The 19,707-nt window shown below is 45.3% G+C and overlaps 1 protein-coding gene across 2 annotated transcripts in view; it reads right to left on the bottom strand.

Moving 5' to 3' along the window:
• The window catches only part of DENND2A (DENN domain containing 2A), a 112,329-nt gene that overhangs the window by 63,184 nt on the left and 29,438 nt on the right, over positions 1-19,707 (bottom strand). For both annotated transcript variants that reach the window (XM_064372864.1, XM_012447566.2), the window contains 2 exons: positions 17,398-17,499; positions 11,252-12,394 (listed from right to left, as the gene is read on the bottom strand). In XM_064372864.1, the coding sequence (XP_064228934.1) occupies positions 11,252-12,394; positions 17,398-17,471 (1,217 nt within the window). In that variant the 5' untranslated portion in view covers positions 17,472-17,499. Of the gene's footprint in view, positions 1-11,251; positions 12,395-17,397; positions 17,500-19,707 lie in introns of those variants that run through there.

Genomic DNA, 19,707 nt, shown 5'->3' with positions numbered 1-19,707 from the left:
CTCCTGACCTCAGGTGGTCCACCTGCCTTGGCCTCCCAAAGTGCTGGGATTATAGGCATGCACCACCATACTTGACTAATTTTCATAATTTAGTAGAGACGGGGTTTCACCATGTTAGCTAGGCTGCTCTTGAACTCTTGGGCTCAAGTGATCCACCCACCTCGGCCACCCAAAGTGCTGGGATGACAGGTGTGAGCCACTGTGCTGGGACATTCTAGCATTATTTCCATAGTCAGGGACAACAGTCCTCCCCTTCTGAGGTTCAGGTAGGTGATTAGGCTCCCTGAGGAGGAGAAATGTGATCACACTAATCCTCCAGCCATTAAGCTAATTCTGTTCTCTACAAACATTTTTTGAATTTGAAAGTTTTAGTACCTTCATTTACACATTAACTTTGAGAGGAAGGAAACTGTGAAAGTTTCATGAATGATAACCACATCCAAATAGGCTTCTCTCTAATTTAAACATTGTCAACATTCATTCCACATCCCGCCTGCATGTTTAATAAGTAAACATTGTGCTTAAAGTGGGCGATGCAAAGAGAGAAGACCCTGCCTTTGGGGAGCCCACAGCCTGGGAAGGGCTGTAACTTCCACTCAGCTGGAGTTTACTTTCTAGGCCCTCCATGATCGTTTGATATTTGGTACTTATGAGTCTCAGAGATGTTAGAATGAGCTGGTTGTTCCAAAGAACTTTGCTGAGGGGCATGTAACCTATGTAATAGCCAAATTTCGACAGCCGATGCCAAACACTGTGATTTTGAGTCGTGTTTTGAATGTTCTTCACGACTTCTCCATATTTTTGTAAATGAAATGCTAACTGAGAGTTCCTCCCATTTGGACAATGCACAAGAATCTCAAAACTGAACTTGTCATCCTATTGCCTCTTCCTGATGAGAACCAGCTCCTCGCCCAGTGCTGCCATCCAAAGGTTTAGGTCTTAAACCTGGAAATCAGACTCCCGACCTCCCTCCCTCTTACCGCCTACTTCCAACCACTTAACCCAAGTTTTACCTCCAAAGCATCCCTTGAACCCACCCACTTCTCTCAGTCCCCACGGCAGCTACACCACAGGGTAACCACAAGACCTTGCTGTTCCTCCCTGTCGCCTCTCCCCACCTGCCCACTGGTGCCCACCCAGTATCCAGGCTGCTGCCAGGATGGTCTCTTAAACATGCAAATCTTTTTTTTCTTTCCCTGGGACAGAGTTTTGCTCTTGTTGCCCAGGCTGGAGTGCAATGGCCCAATCTTGGTTCACTGCAACCTCTGTCTCCTGGGTTCAAGCGATTCTCCTGCCTCAGCCTCCCAAGTAGCTGGGATTACAGGTGCCTGCCACCATGCCTGGCTAATTTTTTGTACATTTACTAGAGACTGGGTTTCACCATGTAGGCCAGGCTGGTCTCGAACTCGTGACCTCAGGTGATCCAGCCTCCCAAAGTGCTGGGATTATAGGCGTGAGCCTTAAACATGCAAATCTGATCATCTCTCTCCCCTTCTTTTTTTTTTTTTTTTGAGACAGAGTTTCGCTCTTGTTACCCAGGCTGGAGTGCAATGGCGCGATCTCGGCTCACCGCAACCTCCGCCTCCTGGGTTCAAGCAATTCTCCTGCCTCATCCTCCCAAGTAGCTGGGACTACAGGCACGTGCCACCATGCCCAGCTAATTTTTGTATTTTTAGTAGAGACAGGGTTTCACCATGTTGACCAGGATGGTCTCGATCTCTTGACCTCGTGATCCACCCGCCTTGGCCTCCCAAAGTGCTGGGATTATAGGCGTGAGCCACCGCATCTCCCCTTCTTAAAAACGTTCCTGTTTTCCATTGCCCTTAGGTAGTAAGCCCAAATCCATACCTTGTGTACAGGTCCAGAATACCTTTGGGTCTCACCCCAGACCCTTCCTGCCCCCGCTACCTGGGCCACACTCCTGCCTTGCAGTTCCTCTGACAGGATGCAGTCTTTCCTGCCACAGGGCTTTCACCTATTTGTTCCCTCAAACTGAACACCCATGGCCAGGCTCACACCTGTAATGCCAGCACTTTGGGAGGCCGAGGCGGGCGGATCACAAGGTCAGGAGTTCGAGACCAGCCTGGCCAAATCAGTGAAGCTCCATCTCTATTAAAGATACAAAAAATTAGATGGATGTGGTGGTACACACCTGTAATCCCACCTACTCAGGAGGTGGAGGCAGGAGAATCACTTGAAGCCGGGAGGCAGAGGTTGCAGTGAGTTGAGATCTCGCCATTGCACTCCAGCCTGGATGACAGGGCAAGACTCCGTCTCAAAAAAACACAAAAACCAAAACTGAATACCCACTCCCCAACCTCCCACTAGCCTAAGTATCACTTCCTCTTGATCCTGTCTGGCTTCCATGATAGGCTACACACCCCTGTTGAATGTTCCCATGGCACCAGGATTCCTCACAGCGCTGACAGCAGTTATGATCACATAACCAGCTGTGTCCTTCTAACTATTACTATTCTGCAAATTCCGTGAGAACCGAGTCTCCGTCTATCTTGCTCATTACTACATTCCTATGTCTAACACTCAATAGGTGCACAGTAAATATTTATTGGTTGAATAAGTGAGTGAATATTTTATTTTATTTTTTTGAGATGGAGTCTTGCTCTGCGGCCAGGCTGGAGTGCAGTGGTGAGATCTTGGCTCACTGCAACTTCTACTTTCCAGGTTCCTGCGGTTCTCCTGCCTCAGCCTCCCGAGTAGCTGGGATTACAGGCGTGTGCCACCATGCCCAGCTAATTTTTGTTTTAGTAGAGACGGGATTCCCCCATGTTGGACAGGATGGTCTCGAACTCCTGACCTCAAGCAATCTGCCTGCCTCAGCCTCCCAAAGTGCTGGGATTACAAGCATGAGCCACCGAGCCTGGCCCAGTGAACGAATATTTTAAAAGCTGGTTTTAAGTGCCACATTTACTGTTTATAATTTATCCCTACTTCAGGATTTAAAAAAAGCAGCTGTACTGTAATCCCAGCACTTTGGGAGGCCGAGGCGGGTGGATCACGAGGTCAAGAGATCAAGATCATCCTGGTAAACATGGTGAAACCCCGTCTCTACTAAAAATACAAAAAATTAGCTGGGCATGGTGGCGCATGCCTGTAATCCTAGCTACTCTGGAGGTTGAGGCAGGAGAATTGCCTGAACCCAGGAGGTGGAGGTTGCAGTGAGCCGAGATCGCGCCATCGCATTCCAGCCTGGGCAACAAGAGCGAAACTCCGTCTCAAAAAAAAAAAAAAAAAAAAAAAAAGCAGCCGTATTCTTGAGTTAATTTTTAGTAAATTGTTTTGAATCCATTTCCCCAAGGATCATTTTCTTTCTTTTTTTGAAAAATTATTATTTATTTGGCAAAAAAGCTTCTGAATTTAATAAAGAAATGGCAATAACTGTTACATACAGTAATTCAAAATCTTTTCACTAAGCACAAAACAGGATAGCTCTCAATCTTTTAATTAAGAACCTCTTTGAAAGAATACCTAAAACCTAATCAATTTATTTAGGTTTTTAATCAAGAAATATAAAGCTGCCAACCAGAGTTTCTAATTACCACGAGATGATCAGGTTAACAACCTTGAGGTCATAGCATATGAGCTTTTCAAAGCTTTGTTTAATCTATACATCCTAACTGAGGGGATCTGTTGGTGTCAGGCTGGTAATCACAGATCCATTTGCTAGATACCATATATACACACAACAAAAAGATAAAGACTATATGGTCCCTATATATGTAAGGGGAATAATGTCTAATTCTCATTAGCATCATTGAATTAGAGTAGGTAAAAATCCACAATTACAATTGTGAGGGGCAGAGAGACTGATACAAAGCTCTAACCCACCAGGGAGAACCTAGCAAGGGCAGCAGAAGAGATCAAAGTCCCATGCCTTGGGGATGCAACAGAACAGGTGCTGGGAGGCTTCAGGGACCAGTACACAAGCGGATGTCAGTGCATGTGGGAAGGGGTCTTCAAGGCTGAAGAAAATAAAATGAGGCAAGGCACAGAGCCACAGGAGTACTGCCAGTCAGAACGATAGGGAAGCATTCGTTCTGGGTAAAGAGATGTGATCTAATAAGATCTAATAAGACTATAAAACTCAGAAAACCTAACCACCGAGAGGCAGAAACAACGCTGGTCTCCATTTCTTAACAGCAACTCAACAGCGAATCCAAGGTTGCCTGCAAAACAAGAGAGCAAAATATCCTTCCAAAGGCAGAGGCGCCACATGCTCTTTGTGGAGGCTCAGTAGCCAATGATCAGCCTGCATCCCCTCCACCCTCACCACGACACTCTAGTCCCTTGGAGTCAAATCCACTGGCAACAACTTTCCTTAATGGAAGATGTTTCCCCTCCCAAAATATAAAACAAAAATACATGCAAAGAAAACTCAAAGGATCATTTTCATCTATAGATTAAAAAAGTTTGGCTACAGGCCAGGTGGAGTGGCTCACATGTGTAATTTCAGCACTTTGGAAGGCTGAGGCAGGCAGATGGCTTGAATCCAGGAGTTCAAGACCAGCCTGGGCAACATAGCAAAACCCTGCCTCTACAAAAAAATACAAAAATTAGCTGGGTGTGGTGGCATGTGCCTGTGGTCGCAACTACTTGGGAGGCAGAGGCAGAGGCAGGAGAATCGTTTAGCCCAGGAGACAGAGGTTGCAGTGAGTCAAGATCGCAACTCTGCACTCCAGCCTGGATGACAGAGCAAGACCCTGTCTTAAAAAAAAAAAAAAAAAAAAAAATCTTGGCCAGTCTGGCACCTAGCAACCATTTAAAACATCATCTAGGGCCGGGCACAGTGGCTCACGCCTGTAATCCCAGCACTTTGGGAGGCTGAGGTGGGCGGATCATGAGGTCAGGAGATTGAGACCATTCTGGCCAACATGGTGAAATCCCATATCTACTAAAAATACAAAAATTAGCTAGACGTGGTGGTGCGTGCCTGTAATCCCAGCTACTCGGGAGGCTGAGGCAGGAGAATTGCTTCAACCAGGGAGTCAGAGGTTGTAGTGAGCCATGATCATGCCACTGCACTCCAGCCTAGCAAAAGAACAAGACTCCATTGCAAAAAAAAAAAAAAAAAAAAAACCAAACCAAAACAAAAAAAAAACATCATCAGCTGGGTCAAGGATGACACGTGCCGACGTCCATCATCCTCCAGCTGCCAGAGTCTTTCTGCCTGTCCATCCTGAGTGGCCATGAGCAGCTCTTCCCCATGACCCACCACACCCCAGGAAGGGCATTTCTACCACCAGGTGCTGAGGGCAGGCGGCTAGGCAGGAGGAGGCTTCCGTGAGCTCTCAGCTTGCATTCTGTTAACAGGCAGCTCCTCCACCGTATACTAGGACCACTCACAGGGTTTCTGCTTTTCTCTATCCTGGATCCAAACTCGAAATGTCAGAAGGAAAAACTATTTCTGTCCCTCATTGTGGCTAATATCCAACCATTTCCACCTTTCAATGAGAACTGACATGAAAATCACTCTTGTAATGGACAATAGCATCCTTAGAAGAGCAAACACCGTCTCTCTGTTTTCCAATGCAACTAATATTGAAATAAATGGCTTTACTACATCAAGTTTCTCAGAAGCTTCCAGAGTAGCTTTTGCTGTAAACATCAACTTAATCAAAGAGTGTGCTCCTTTGAAGATTTGAAACATTCCATTTTTAGACGTGGTAATTCCGAGTTGTCTCAGGGATGTCCTGCTGACTGAGACAGACCACAGCTTGGCTGGTAAGTTGACTTGAACTGTTAAACCTGTGAGAGCCGAGGGTTGCTGCCCAGCCAGAGCTGTGGGGATCTGTATCAGTCCCATAGAAGATGGAAATTATGGAATCAATAACACCACAGTGTGATCTGGAAGCCATATAATGACTGAGGTTTCATGTCCTCAAGAAGTTCTGAAAGTCTCACACGAACACCCCAGTGAAAGGCCAAATCTATATGATGCCAAAACAATCAGCTGAAAAGTTGAAATTTTGGTCAATGCAGTTATTTGGTTTCATAAAGATCTACAAGCTGTCACATGACCAAATTAAATTTTAAAAATCTGAATTCCATTTAAGACATTTTGAGTATGTAGACACACGTGATTTCAGGATGTTGCTCACACTTAAAAAATAATAAACTTTTCTTGTTACATTCCTGCCAAAGCTATTTGATATATGCCATAAAACACATAGAACCAAGTGAATGTTGCTGTAGGAACCTTATCTTTGGAATTTCCTGACATTTAAGGGTTTCTCATTTTCCATTTTAGGACTGAAGGCAGAAGTCCCTGCATTTAATTTCCTGGGGCTTTAAAGAAATGAAGAAAGAAGAGAGAAGACAGCAAATAGAAAGGGAGAGAGAAAAGGAGGGAAAAGGAAGGAAAGAGAAGAGGAGAAAAGAAAAATAGAAGAGAGAGAAGTAGGAAGAGAAAAAGAAAAGTAGTCTTTTTAAACCGAGGATCTGAGTCCACTGGTTTGGCTCTTAAGGAGGTGAACTAATTGGCCTATGAAAACAAGCTGAACACATTCTCTAAGGCACACACAGCCTGGCCATGAAATTCTAAACCCTCATAACCTCCAAATCCTTAATCATTTCTTTCTTCAACCTTGGTTTGGCTTCCCTGCCTCAGAGAGGGTGGTACGTCTGCCAAATTCATGGGAGAGTCCTTTTTATTTTTAAGAGAGAGGACCACAATAAAGAGCAGACTTTATTTTTTTAAGAGTAGAAAGTGAGTATCTTGCCCTAATCACCTCCATTGTACTATTTTAAACAAAATGAAAAACCCAAAGCCAAAATTGTTAAAACACAGCTGATGCAACCATGTTCAAACTGGCCAAGAAAAATTTCATCTTTGGACTGAAATAAGTAACTTTAGCTGGTTATAAAGAAAACGCTGAAAGACTGAAAAGTGCAGATGGTAGTTAAGAGAGAAAAGATAATGGGAATAACTGTTCCCCAGGTCGACTGGCCTGCCCAGTGATGACACAGATGAAGGATTCCAGTTTCCCAGAACCAACCTGCCCCTGGGGGTGTGGGCTTCCTTGGAGGAACAGCCAGAAGGGGTGTGGAAAGGCTGCTGTGGGAAGCTCTGGGCAGGAGCAGGGAAGTCTGGGAGAGCTTGGGACCCGGGCTCTGGCACTGGTTGGAGAAAGGATTTATTATTGGATGGATTCAGACTTTCTCAGAACATAAAGAAGGAAGCATCTAAGTTCTTCTACAGACCTCACGTAACACTGATAACCAAACCTGGTAAAGATAGTGCAATCATCTGAATGTATTCTGTACAAAAAAAAGGTAGTGCAATAAAAGCGAAGTATAGACCAGTCTCATTTATTTACTGACACAAAATCTTAAAATATTAGCAAATAAAATTCAGTAATACATTAACAGAATAATAAACCAGGCCCGAATGGGAGTTCATACCCCAAATTTAAGGATGGGTTAATATTAAGATATAAATTCACTTTGAATGGACTAAAGGAGAAGAATCATGATCATCTGGAGTTTCTGAAAAGTACTTTAACAAAAATTAAATCTCTAAGTGAAAAAAATATATATAAATGGACATGACTTGATAGCATAAAAACACATCTCAAATAAGAGTGCCTTCGAGTGAAACCCTAGACGCATTACCAATAAAGTTAGGGGCGAGGTAGGCTGCAAACTGCTTTCAGCACCACGATTTAACACTGTTCTGGAGTCTTGGCCAGTGCAATGTGGTAAGAGAATTAGGTAAAAATTAAAAAGAAAAAGGTAAAATGAGGATTCTTTGCAGACAATATGGTTATATTCATAGAAAGCCCAAGAGAATCAACTGATGGACTATTAGAAATAGTAAGAAATTTCTTTAGGATGTCTTAAAATACACACACACACACACACACACACACACACACACACACACACACGTTTTCTTAAATATAAAGACCATATGAGAAAAAAGACTACATTAACAATTGCATCAAAAAGAGAAAAGACTTAGAAATCAACATAGCAAATACATAGCATGTCAAATAATTACATATTAATTACAAAAAACCCCACATATGTTGTGTATCTGAAATTTGACAATAATACATAGAACATTAAGAAAAACAGGCAGAAACGCCCAAGACATTTTTGGAAAGGATGAATAATAAGTAAATAAACAAATAAGAGGTATATAATTACTAAAAAGGAGAGAGACAAAAGGTTTTTTTTTTTTTTGCATATGACGTGATCATATATACAGGAAGTCCAAGAGGATCAACTGACTATTAGTAACATTAGGAAATTTCTACAAGCCCTACTAGATATTAAAATACATTATGGGCTGGAATTGGGGCTCACGCCTATAATCCCAGCACTTTGGGAGGCCGAGGTAGGTGGATTACTTTCAGTCAAGGGTTTGAGACCAGCCTGGACAACATGGTGAAACCTGTCCCTACTAAAAATACAAAAAAGTAGCCAGGCGGTGGTGCACACCTGTAATCTCAGGTACTCGGGAGGCTGAGATGGGAGGTGGAGGATGCAGTGAGCCGAGATCGTGCCACCACACTCCAGCCTGGGCAACACAGTGAGACTCTGTCTCAAAATAATAATAACACATTATGAAGTTAAAAGAAAGTTTGATACTGAAAAAGAAATCACCTAATTAATTAAACAGAATGGAGCCAGAGAAAAAAACACCTAACACATATAACATATTGAACAGGCTCTGTACTAAGTTTATGTTTACACATACTAACTCATTTAATCTTACAACAACTCTGTGAAGTGGTTACTATAATTATCAACATTTTACCGATAAGTAAAATGAGGCCAACGCAAATTCAGTGGCTTGTCCAATGTCACACAGCTAGTAAGTAGCAAGACTAGTAGTGCTATATGCTCTTTATCACAGCATTATTTGTAAACTGGGAAAAACTTACATATATGTATGTATATATACATATATATGTAAATAAATTCTAGAATATGCAAATTTTTTTTTCCCCTTGAAGAGCACATAAGAAATCATGCTATTTGTGGGCAGGGGGAAGTGGGAAAAAAAAGAAATGATGCAATTTACAGCCAAAAGAATCATCCTACATGACAGACCATGTTGAGTGCAGAGTGACAAGACTGAATTTACAATTTAATTTCTATTTTAGAAGATTCCTCTGGCTGCTGAGGGAGGAATGTTCTAGGGGTGAATCCAAGATGATTAAGATGGTAGCAGTGGAGGAGATGTGGGCAGATTTGGGATAAAGTTCTGAAACCAGAACCAAAGGACTTGGTGTTGAGTTAGGAAGGGGTATGTGAAAATGAGAGGAATCAGAGATGACTTTTTAGGTTTGTGGCCTAAAGCAACTAAACAAAGGGGGATGCCGTTTAGTGGGATGACAATTATTTTAGGAGGTGGTGGTGGTTAGTGGTGGCCTGGAAGGAGGATTTAGGTTTGGACACGTTAGGTACAAATGGTCAGACGACCAAATGGAGATCCAAGCAGGAGATGACCACACAAATCTTAAGCTGGGGGAGGGAGTTGGGGCTGGACGCCTAAATTTGGGAATTATAAGCATGACCTTGACATTTAAGGCCACGGGGCTGGATGAGATCATTTAGGGAGTGAGTGTATATGGAGAAGAAAAGTCTCAGGTCTGGCCCTGGGCTGAGGTGGGGATGGGTTCGGGGTGTGCTCTGACAGATAGAAGGATAAAAGGATGGAACTCAGAGGACCCAGGGAAGCAGGACTTCCAGGGACATGGGTGACCCAGAAGCCAAACGAAGAAAGTATTTCAAGATGAAGCGAGTCAACAGGTGTTCCTTAAATACTGAGAGAGGCCAATTAAGAAAAGAATGGAGAACTGGCAACTGAATTTAGCAGATGGAGGTTACTGGTGGCCTTGGGCCAGGGTAGTTTTAGGAGGAGGTTCCCAAAGCTCAATGGGGTGGGTCAAGAGAAAATAGGAGGTGAAGTGATGAAAGAAAGTACAACTGTTCTGAAGAGTTTTGTTCTAAAGCTGGTTTCTTAGATTAGTGGGTATCAAACCAACTAGCATGTTACAGAAATAAAGTAGAGATTAAGTTGCAAAATAGAAAAATTGTTTTCAAAGCCCAGATTTTATTTTGCTTTATTATTTATTTTTTTATTTTTATTTTGAGGCGGGGTCTTGCTCTGTCACCCAGGATGGAGGGCAGTGGCGTGATCTCAGCTCACTGCAACCTCTGCTCCTGGGTTCAAGCGATTCTCCTGCCTCAGCTTCCTGAGTAGCTGGCATTACAGGAGTGCGCCACCATGCCCAGCTAATTTTTTTGTATTTTTAGCAGAGACAGGGTTTCACCTTGTTGGTCAGGCTGGTCCCGAACTCCTGACTTCGTGATTGCCTGCCTTGGCCTCCCAAAGTGCTGGGATTATAGGCGTGAGCCACCACCCCTAACTCAGATTTTATTTTTAAGCATTAACATGCTTTATTATTTAATGTGTTATTTTAATGTTATAAAATATTCACAGTGCATGTGTCCACATGTATAAAGAAGGAAGCTGAGGCTTTAAGAGGTTAAATAACTTGTTTAAGGTTACGTAGACAGACAATGATAGGGCCAGTGTAGATGCCAGGCAATGTGTTTCTAAAGCCCATACCAAGAAAAATTCAAGCACTGGTAGTTAGCAGGGACTAGCAGGTTGTAGACTGCCAGGGTTAATATGAATCCTTCATTTAACTCTTGGTTACTGTCCCCAATTTCAAGTCCTTATCACATCTGAAGGGTTTTTTTTTGAGACAGTCTCGCTCAGTCACCAGGCTGGAATGCAGTGGCGTGATCTCGGCTCACTGTAACCTCTGCCTCCCGGGTTCCTGCCTCACGCTCCCGAGTAGGTGGGACTACAGGTGCACACCACCATGTCCAGCTAATTTTTGTATGTTTAGTAGAGACAGGGTTTCACCATGTTGGCCAGGATGATCTTATCTCTTGACCTTGTGATCTGCCCACCTCGGCCTCCCAATGTGCTGGTATTACAGGTGTGAGCCACTGCACCCAGCCTCTAAAGGCTAATTTTTTAAAAGCAAATAGTCTTCTTTTTTGAGGACTGAGAACAAACACAAAATACATGCAACAGTTACCAAGTTTCCAGGTTAATTAACAAAGTATCTTAAGCTATGAACCCTCTGGACTACAGGATCCATCAGTTTAATGAAACAAATAATTCAGCTGAGAACAGACAGTTATGATGGGACATAAAGCACTAAGAGTGTCAGGTGGTGATGCTCTGCCCGGCCACACTGGCACCTACCTGTGGTCTGCACTGGATTTCTGTCTCCCGGTCCACAGTCTTCTGTTCACAGAGGAAGGCGGGGGAGAGGAGGGCAGAGGCGGGGGAGGTAGAGAGGGCAGAGGAGGCAGGTTTCTTTTCTCTTTCCTGAAGCCGATGCCAGGCTTCCCTTCTTTGTCCCCTTCTCCAGCATGTTTGAACGTTCTCCGGGGTTTTGGCGGGGGATTGATGAAGGGATTTGTGAGGGAGCCCTCCCAGCCCCTGTACACATTCTCAAGGCTCCGGTCCCAGGGCTTTCTGCATGAACTTTTCCTGTCCTCCACAGCCTCAGGGGCAGACTCCCTGCCTTCCAGGTCTGAGGAGTGGACCCTCTGGCTGACTTCTGAGCCATTCCTGCCTACCAGGTTCTCAGGAAGGGTGGGCCCCGCCTCTGCCTTGTCAGGCGGGCAGTGTGGGGAATAACAGGTCCCTGGCAACTGGGGATCCAGCCCTGCCGACCCATCCTTCAAAGCCTGCTCGAGTTTCTTGACCTGCTTCAGCACTGAGAGGTGATCATTCTGAAAGCGTAGCTTGCCAAGTCTTGGCTCTCGGCCTCGGCCCCAGCTAGAATCCACTTCCCGGTCTGGCTGGCGCAGGTCTTGCCCAGGCTCTGGGTCCTGTCCCCCGACTTTCACTCCTCCTTTATTCCTCTCCTTCTCTGTGCTCTCTGTTTCTGGCTTCATTCCATTCTTAGTCTCTGTGACCTGAGTTCTCACCCCATCACTACTTCTCCTCCTCTCCACCACACAGGACGGCAGATAATCCTCCTGTCCGTCTGCTCTCCTGCTGGGTGCAGGAGTGGGCACCTCTTTCTTCCCTTCCCATTCTGATATCTTGTCCTTTATGTTGAGGGGCTTGTGCCGGGGTCCGGCTCTGGCAGATGGGCAGGGGTTCTGAACGCCTCTGAGCTGCTTCTTCCCAGCCCTGCTGGCTTCTGCAGCTGGGTCACTGATGATCATATCCAAGCTGAACATGTCCATTCTTGACTCTAGCGGGAGGCTGCGAAGACCTTCCAGGGGGCGCCTTCTGAAGCCCGACTCCTGATCAGTCTCTAGGAAAGGGATGGAGAACTGAAGTGGATGCCTTCGAGGGTCTTTCTCAGTCCTTGGACCTTCCACCTTGACCCTGCACAAGAAGGACAAACAGCAGGTGAGTGATTCTTATTGTTCTTGGCCGGTCACAGAGATTTGCTAGAACTTAGATAGAAATGTTATATGCAAATCTTACAAACCACAAACATTGAAACCCCTATTTTTAAAAAAATCACTTTGTGAGCAGGGTGTGGTGGCTCACGCCTGTAATCCCAGCACTTTGGGAGGTTGAGGTGGGAGGATCACTTTAGGCCAGGAGTTCAAAACCAGCCTGGCAACATAACAAGACTCCCATCTCTAAAAAAAATATTACAAATCCATTTTGTATTTTTCTTGGAGAGACAGCATGGTGGAATGAAAGGAGCAGTTGAGTTTTGGAGTCTGATAGGCTTGGGTTTAAATCCTAATTCTGCCACATGACCTTAGGCAAGTTAAGTCCTCTAAACCTCAGTTTCCATCTCTGTATAATGGAGATAATAATATGGGCCGGGCACGGTGGCTCATGCCTATAATCCCAGCACTTTGGGAGGCTGAGGTGGGTGGATCATGAGTTTAGGAGTTTGAGACCAGCCTGGTCAATACGGTGAAATCCCATCTCTATTTGTCTTGAACTCCTGATCTCAGATGATCTGCCTGCCTCACCCTCCCAAAGTGCTGGGATTACAGGCGTGAGCCACTGCGACTGGCCTGAAACCCTGTCTCTACTAAAAAAAAACAAAAACAGAAACAAAAACCCAAAAATTAGCTGAGTGTGGTGGCGCGAATCTATAGTCCCAGCTATTTAGGAGGCTTTGGCAGGAGAATTGCTTGAACCTGGGAGGCGGAGTTTGCAGTGAACAGAGATCATGCCACTGCACTCCAACCTGGGCAAGAGAGCAAGACTCCATCTCTAATAATAATAATAATAAGCATCTAATAAGGTGACGGTAAATATTTAAGAAGCCAGCCCACATAAAATATCCAGTATCTTATGAGTATACAATAAATGTTGGCTATTATTGTTATAAATTTTTTTTCTTTGATGAAATAGGAGGCGGATGCGGTGGCTCACACCTGAAATCCCAGCACTTTGGGAGGCCAAGGTGGGCAAATTGCTTGAGGTCAGGAGTTTGAGACCACCCTAGCTAACATGGTGAAACCCATTTCTACTAAAAATAAGAAGATTAGTCGGGTGTGGTGGCAGGCCCCGTAATCTCAGCCACTCACTGAGGAGGTTGAGGCAGGAGAATTGCTGGAACTCAGGATGCGGAGATTGCAGTGAGCTGAGATTGAGCCACTGCGCTCCAGCCTAGGCGACAGAGTGAGACTCTGTCTCAAAAAAGAAAAGAAAAAAAGAAAATAGGAGTAATTTCATGAGGTAAAAATTACATAGGTTCTTTTTCCTCCTTTTTGGGTTTTTTTTTTTTTTTTGAGATGGAGTCCCGCTCTGTCACCCAGGCTGGAATGTAATGGCATAATCTTGGCTCGCTGCAACCTCCAACTGCTGGGTTTAAGCAATTCTCTTGTCTCAGCCTCCTGAGTAGCTGGAATTACAGGTGACCGCCACAATGCCTGGCTAATTGTTTTTGTATTTTTAGTAGAGACAGGGTTTCTTTATGTTGGCCGGGCTGGTCTCGAACTCCTGACCTCAGGTGATCTGCCCGCCTCGGCCTCCCAAAGTGCTGGGATTACAGGTGTGAGCTACCGTGCCCAGCCTTTCCTGCTTCTCTTATCTGCAGGAAGTTCTTTGCAATGACTATTTAAAAACTAAAACAACATCACAAGTCATGAGGTTTGTGCTACCCTGAACTTGACAAATTGTCTGATTCAAGTGGGCAAAGCCACAATGATTGGGTGCATCTGAACAGAACCTCCTCTGGGATGGAGCCTCACTACAGTGAGCTCTCTATGAGCCCTGCCACCAGCACAGGGATCGTTCTGTTATTTTGGCCTGTTGTGGCCAAGGCTGTACCCCTAGCACCCAGAACAATGCCTGGGAGAGCTGGTGGTCAATAAATATCTGGTACATGAATGAAGGTGTGAATAAAGAGGCAGATTCAGGTTTCACACTTGGCCTAGAAATGCACTGTCTAATAGAGTAGCCACCAGCCACACGTGACTATTTAACTTTAAATCCAGTGAAATTCAAGCTTCAGTTCCTCAGCTGCACCTGTTACAGGTCAAGGATTCAGAAGCGCCACGTGGCTAATGGCGACTGTACTGGATGGAGAAGAAGAATATTTCCATCACTGAGCAAAGTTCTGGCCTAGAACATATATGTAATGATACATGCTTCCAAATGTAATTTGAGGAGATTAGGTAGTGCCATGAAGATATTAAAAATTATTTTGAGGCCAGGCACGGTGGCTCACACCTGTAATCCCAGCACTTTGGGAGGCCAAGGTGGGTGGATCATGAGGTCAAAAGATTGAGACCATCTTGGCCAACATGGTGAAACACCCCATCTCTCCTAAAAATACAAAAATTAGCTGGGTGTAGTGGTGGGTACCTGTAGTCCCAGCTACTCAGGAGGCTGAGGCAGGAGAATCACTTGAACCCAGGAGGCAGAGGTTGCAGTGAGCTGAGATCGAGCCACTGCACTCCAGCCTGGTGACAGAGTGAGACTCTGTCTCAAAAAAAAAAAATATATATATATATATATTTTTTTTTGAAAGAAAAACATTTTAAAATTAGTCTAACAAGAATGAGAATATCTGCGTTTTCAAATGCAAACACTCTTCCACCAGCAAAGGTTATGACTGAGCACAATGACTTTAGATGTGCCAACATTAGTAATACCTCACGGTGCCCATTTTCTGATTGTATAGATCTGACTGCATGGAAATTCTGAAACTCCAGTTAAGGTTCACCGTGAGGGATGAATAATTAGCAATTTCATGCATCCTATTACTAGTTAGCTTTCTATTTCAAAGTTTGTTTGTGTAAAGACTTCTTCCTCAATGGAGACATTAGCACATAAATTATGCTGCTGTTGTTAGTTGCACAGCATAAATTAGAAACTTGAGAAAATGCAAATACAGTTTTTTGGCAAACACATTTTCCTATTTTAAAGATGGCTATCAAGGCAGAATTCCTTATTTAAATAAGCAATTAGAATTTGTAACAGTGTGTTTACAAAAGAGAAAATATTTTTAAATTGTTCCGTCACCACTGGGGACCTTAGCATGAATTCAGATTTTAGTCAGAATCGGAATCAGTTTGTTATTTCATTGAGTGTTCAAAAGCTGGAAGTGACAGTCCTTGCTCTCACAGTACTAGAGGCAAGATGAAGAGAGAGGACAGGACAGACACACACATTAAAAACACAACAAGGCTGGGCGTAGTGGCTTACACCTGTAATTCCAGCACTTTGGGAGGCCAAGGCAGGTGGATTACGAGGTCAGGAGTTCAAGACCAGCCTGGCCAATATGGTGAAACCTCATCTCTACTAAAAATACAAAAAATTAGCTGGGCGTGGTGGCACTGGTCTGTAGTCCCAGTTGCTTGGGAGGCTGAGGCAGGAGAATTGCTTGAACCCAGGAGGCAGAGGTTGCAGTGAGCCGAGACACGCCACTGCACTCCAGCCTGGTGACAGAGCGACACTCTGTCTCAAAAAATATATGTAAATAAATAAATAATAAAAACACAACAATCCAGGTTAGTGCCTGCATGGGGTTGACTGATGATCTACAACATAGTTATTAATGTTATGTGTGCTGTAAGGCACTATTGCCTAGTAGCTAAATACATGGGTTTGGAATTGAGGGACTTGAGACTTGAATCCTGAGTTTTTTTTTTTTTTTTTTTTTTTTTGAGATGGAGTTTTGCTCTTCTTCCCCAGGCTGGAGTGCAATGGCGCAATCTCAGCTCACTGCAACCTCTGCCTCCTTGGTTCAGGCAATTCTCCTGCCTCAGCCTCCTGAGTAGCTGAGATTACAGGCACACGCCACCATGCCCAGGTAATTTTTTGTATTTTTAGTAGAGACTGGGTTTCACCATGTTGACCAGGGTGGTCTCGATCTCTTCACCTCGTGATCCACCCGCCTCGGCCTCCCAAAGTGCTGGGATTACAGGCGTGAGCCACCGCACCCAGCAATCCTGAGTTTTTCATCTGTCTTCTGTAGACTGAAACTTTATGAGTCAGAGGCCACATTTATGTTGTTTGCTAGGCCTGGTGCATAGCAGCTAGTCAACAAATATTTATTCAATGAATGAATGAATTCATGAGTTAACATATGTAATGTGCCCAAAGTACAGCATACATTATAAATCTTGGTTTCAATAAATGGTAACCATTGTTATTGTAAGTATCATAGTTGTTGTCTAAGAGCCTAAACACATGGAGTGACTTTGTAATCGTGGACGCTCTGCCTGAAAACTCGGATGGAACAAAGGATGGCTTGCTGAAAGCTCACACTGGATTTACAAAACTCAAGCAACAGAAGCAACGATGCCGCCACTGTTCTACGAGTCCCCAAGGACAGAGTTCCTGCTCCACGTGGTTGCTAGTTTCTAGAGTTCCTATTTCCAGGATTCTCCTGCCCCATGAGGGCCATAAGGATTCTCTCGCCCCATAAGGGTCTGGGGCGCAGAGCTGAGAACCCCTCAGTGTCTGCCAACTGCTTTGCGGAATGTGAGAGGATCAGAGAAAGGGCTCCATCTGGGCAGAAGGAAACAACCACGCTGATATTAGATGGGAAAACTGACTGTGGACAGGTACAGCTGCAAAGACTTAGGGCTCAAACATAATTAAAATACCTGAACATCCTAGTAGTTAGAAAAATAAAGCCGGGATTGGAATGCGTCATGAGGATAGGGCTGAAGTCGCCAGGGGATCGTCCTTTCCACACACCGGGAACTAGTCAGAGTCTCTCTTGACCCCTTTAGCCTGTAGCCTTAAATGAGTGCCATGCATGGAGGTGGTCTGCAGGAAGCTCATTAGAATGACCTGGAAAAGGGCTCCTTAGCTCAAGGAAGTAGGATCAGTGAAGATGGAAAGGAGTAGGAGAGGAAGAAGCTGGGCCAGCGTCTACACTCTTAGGGGAGAAGCGTTCTTACTTGTCAGCCAATGTGTAGCTCAGGTTTTCAGTCTGGCTGTGGCTGTCCTTGGCCGGCCTGCACACTGTCATCATGTCAGCACCGAGGGGAGCTCCAGGTCACCTGCGGGGACAAAGATGCACACCCAGTGAGCCATGACAGCTGGGCCTCCCTTGGAGGCGAGCAAATCTAGGGCTCATACCCCAAGCTATTAATTCCTGATAGATTCCACCCAGGAGTGGGTTGGTGGGGGGTAGAAAGAACATACTATTCAGAATCCCCAGCCCAGCAGGTGGGACAAGGGTGCAATCCTGAGGTCCACCTGGATTCAAAACTCATGCCAACCTCTGTATATATATATATTTTTGTTCGTTTGTTTGTTTTTTTGAGACAGGGTCTGGCTCTGTCTCCCAGGCTGGAATGCAGTGGCGTGATCTTGGCTTACCGCAACCTCCGCCTCCTGGGCTCAAGTAATTCTTGTGCCTCAGCTTCTCCAGTAGCTGAGTTTACAGGGGTATACCACCACACCTGGCTGATTTTTGCATTTTTAGTAGAAATGGGTTTTCACCTGTTGGCCAGGCTGGTCTCGAACTCCTGGCCTCAAGTAATCTGACTGCCTCAGCCTCCCAAAATGCTGGGATTACAAGTGTGAGCCGCTGTGCCTGGTCCTCTTTATATCTTTTAGCTAAGATCACCAACAATTTTAAGAAAGCATACAAACTTAGAAAGCAAAACATAAATAACAATGAGGCTCCCTGAGAACCACTGTGATGAGCTAGGAGTCCCCAAAGAAGAAAGTAGTTGCCCCTTTATTTGACACAAGCCATAAACCACACACCAGAGTGGAGTTGTCTTCACAGGGATACTCTACCCTTCTGCAAGCCCTGACGCTGGGTGTAAACCCACGCTGCCCTTGTCCGCAGAGCCCCCCACAGGAGCCCCTTCCAGCTGCTCCAAACCCAGGAGGAAGAAACACCCAGTCACAAGGTCATCTGTCTGGTCTAAGAACACCAGGAGATGGTCTTGGCAAACCCAGGAATCCCACTGAGTTCCTTAAACTCCCCCCAATAGCAAGGCCTGTGTGGATATCAAGGCGGCAATCTCAGCTCGGAAGTAGCAGTTAAAGACTGGTGCCTGGCCCGGACATGAACTGAATTAACTGATTAAACTTTATTACTTCATAGCAAGTCCTTCAGAACTCTGTGGGAAGAAGTGTCTCCCAACACGAGCATAAACGGACATTGCTCAGGTGGAGGTGCTGGCAAGATAAGGCCCATCAGAGAAGGCCTACAGGATGCCCACGCGGTTCTTCTGTAAGGCACGAACACCAGATGGCTGGTCCTCCCTAGTGGAGAGGAGCCACCTCCTTGACTAGAGCTCAAGGCGTATCAAGACACTGGGTATTTATGTTACTTTTCAAGGGAAGCCCTCTCCCAACTCCTTCTCCAGTTTCCAAGATTCCTACCCTATTTCCCAGGATGGCTTCCCTGCTAGGTGATGGGATGGCTGCCTGATGTCCTGGTCTGGGCATCCTCTCTCTCCCAAGAAATCAAAGGGCAGAACTTCAAGACACGCAGATAGCTCTTGGGAACAAGGAGAGGAAGGGAGGAAGGCCAGAGAGAAGGAGAAAAAGAAAAGGAGAATGCACATGGGCAAAAAATGAACCAGAGCAGGGCTGGGGAACCATGAGCTGAAGGAACAAGGAAGGGGACAGACAGGTCTGCCAACTGTGTGTGTGTGGGTGGACAGGGGCATGGAGCTCTGGCCTGTGCATGGAGCTCAGCTGTTCCCCTACCCAGCAACTCAGCAGCACACATTGTGGGGCTAGATCTGTGTTGTAATCAAGCCTACTTCTTTAAAGAAGCGAGGCCCCAGGGTTTGCCCATCCCATTATGCAGGGTAGCCCTGAAAGGCCTTTCAGGGACAGGAAGGAACTCATTGTCCCTCTCACAAAGCTCCGCAGAGCTGAAAGCTCCTGGAATCCCTCCACTTGGCTGAGCCCACAGACACTACTTTCTGTCCAGCATCTGGCAGAGGGCCCCAGTGGACGTCAGGGAGAACAGCCCCTCCCCACCACCGCCACCACCCTCCACACAGACAAAACCCACAAGAATCCAACCTTGTTCCATATGAGCTAGCAGCTCTCTTCCAAGCAAGCATCCCTTCACTGGCACTAGGACAAGGTGCCAGACCACGTACAGGATGCACTGGGGGACTCAAAGGTGTGTGAGACACAGTCTCTGCCATCATCGAGAGCACCAGGACTGTACCTGGGTCACAATCCACCCTGTACCTCCCCCCATGCCCTCAAGAAAACAGTTTCCCTCTAGT

The sequence above is a fragment of the Aotus nancymaae genome, unplaced genomic scaffold (genome assembly GCF_030222135.1).
Source record: "Aotus nancymaae isolate 86718 unplaced genomic scaffold, 86718_ANA_hifiasm-v0.15.2.pri h1tg000002l, whole genome shotgun sequence".
Classification (NCBI taxonomy): domain Eukaryota; kingdom Metazoa; phylum Chordata; class Mammalia; order Primates; family Aotidae; genus Aotus; species Aotus nancymaae.
The sequence above is the reverse complement of the archived record's forward strand: the minus strand, read 5'-3'. Positions and strand labels throughout refer to the sequence as shown.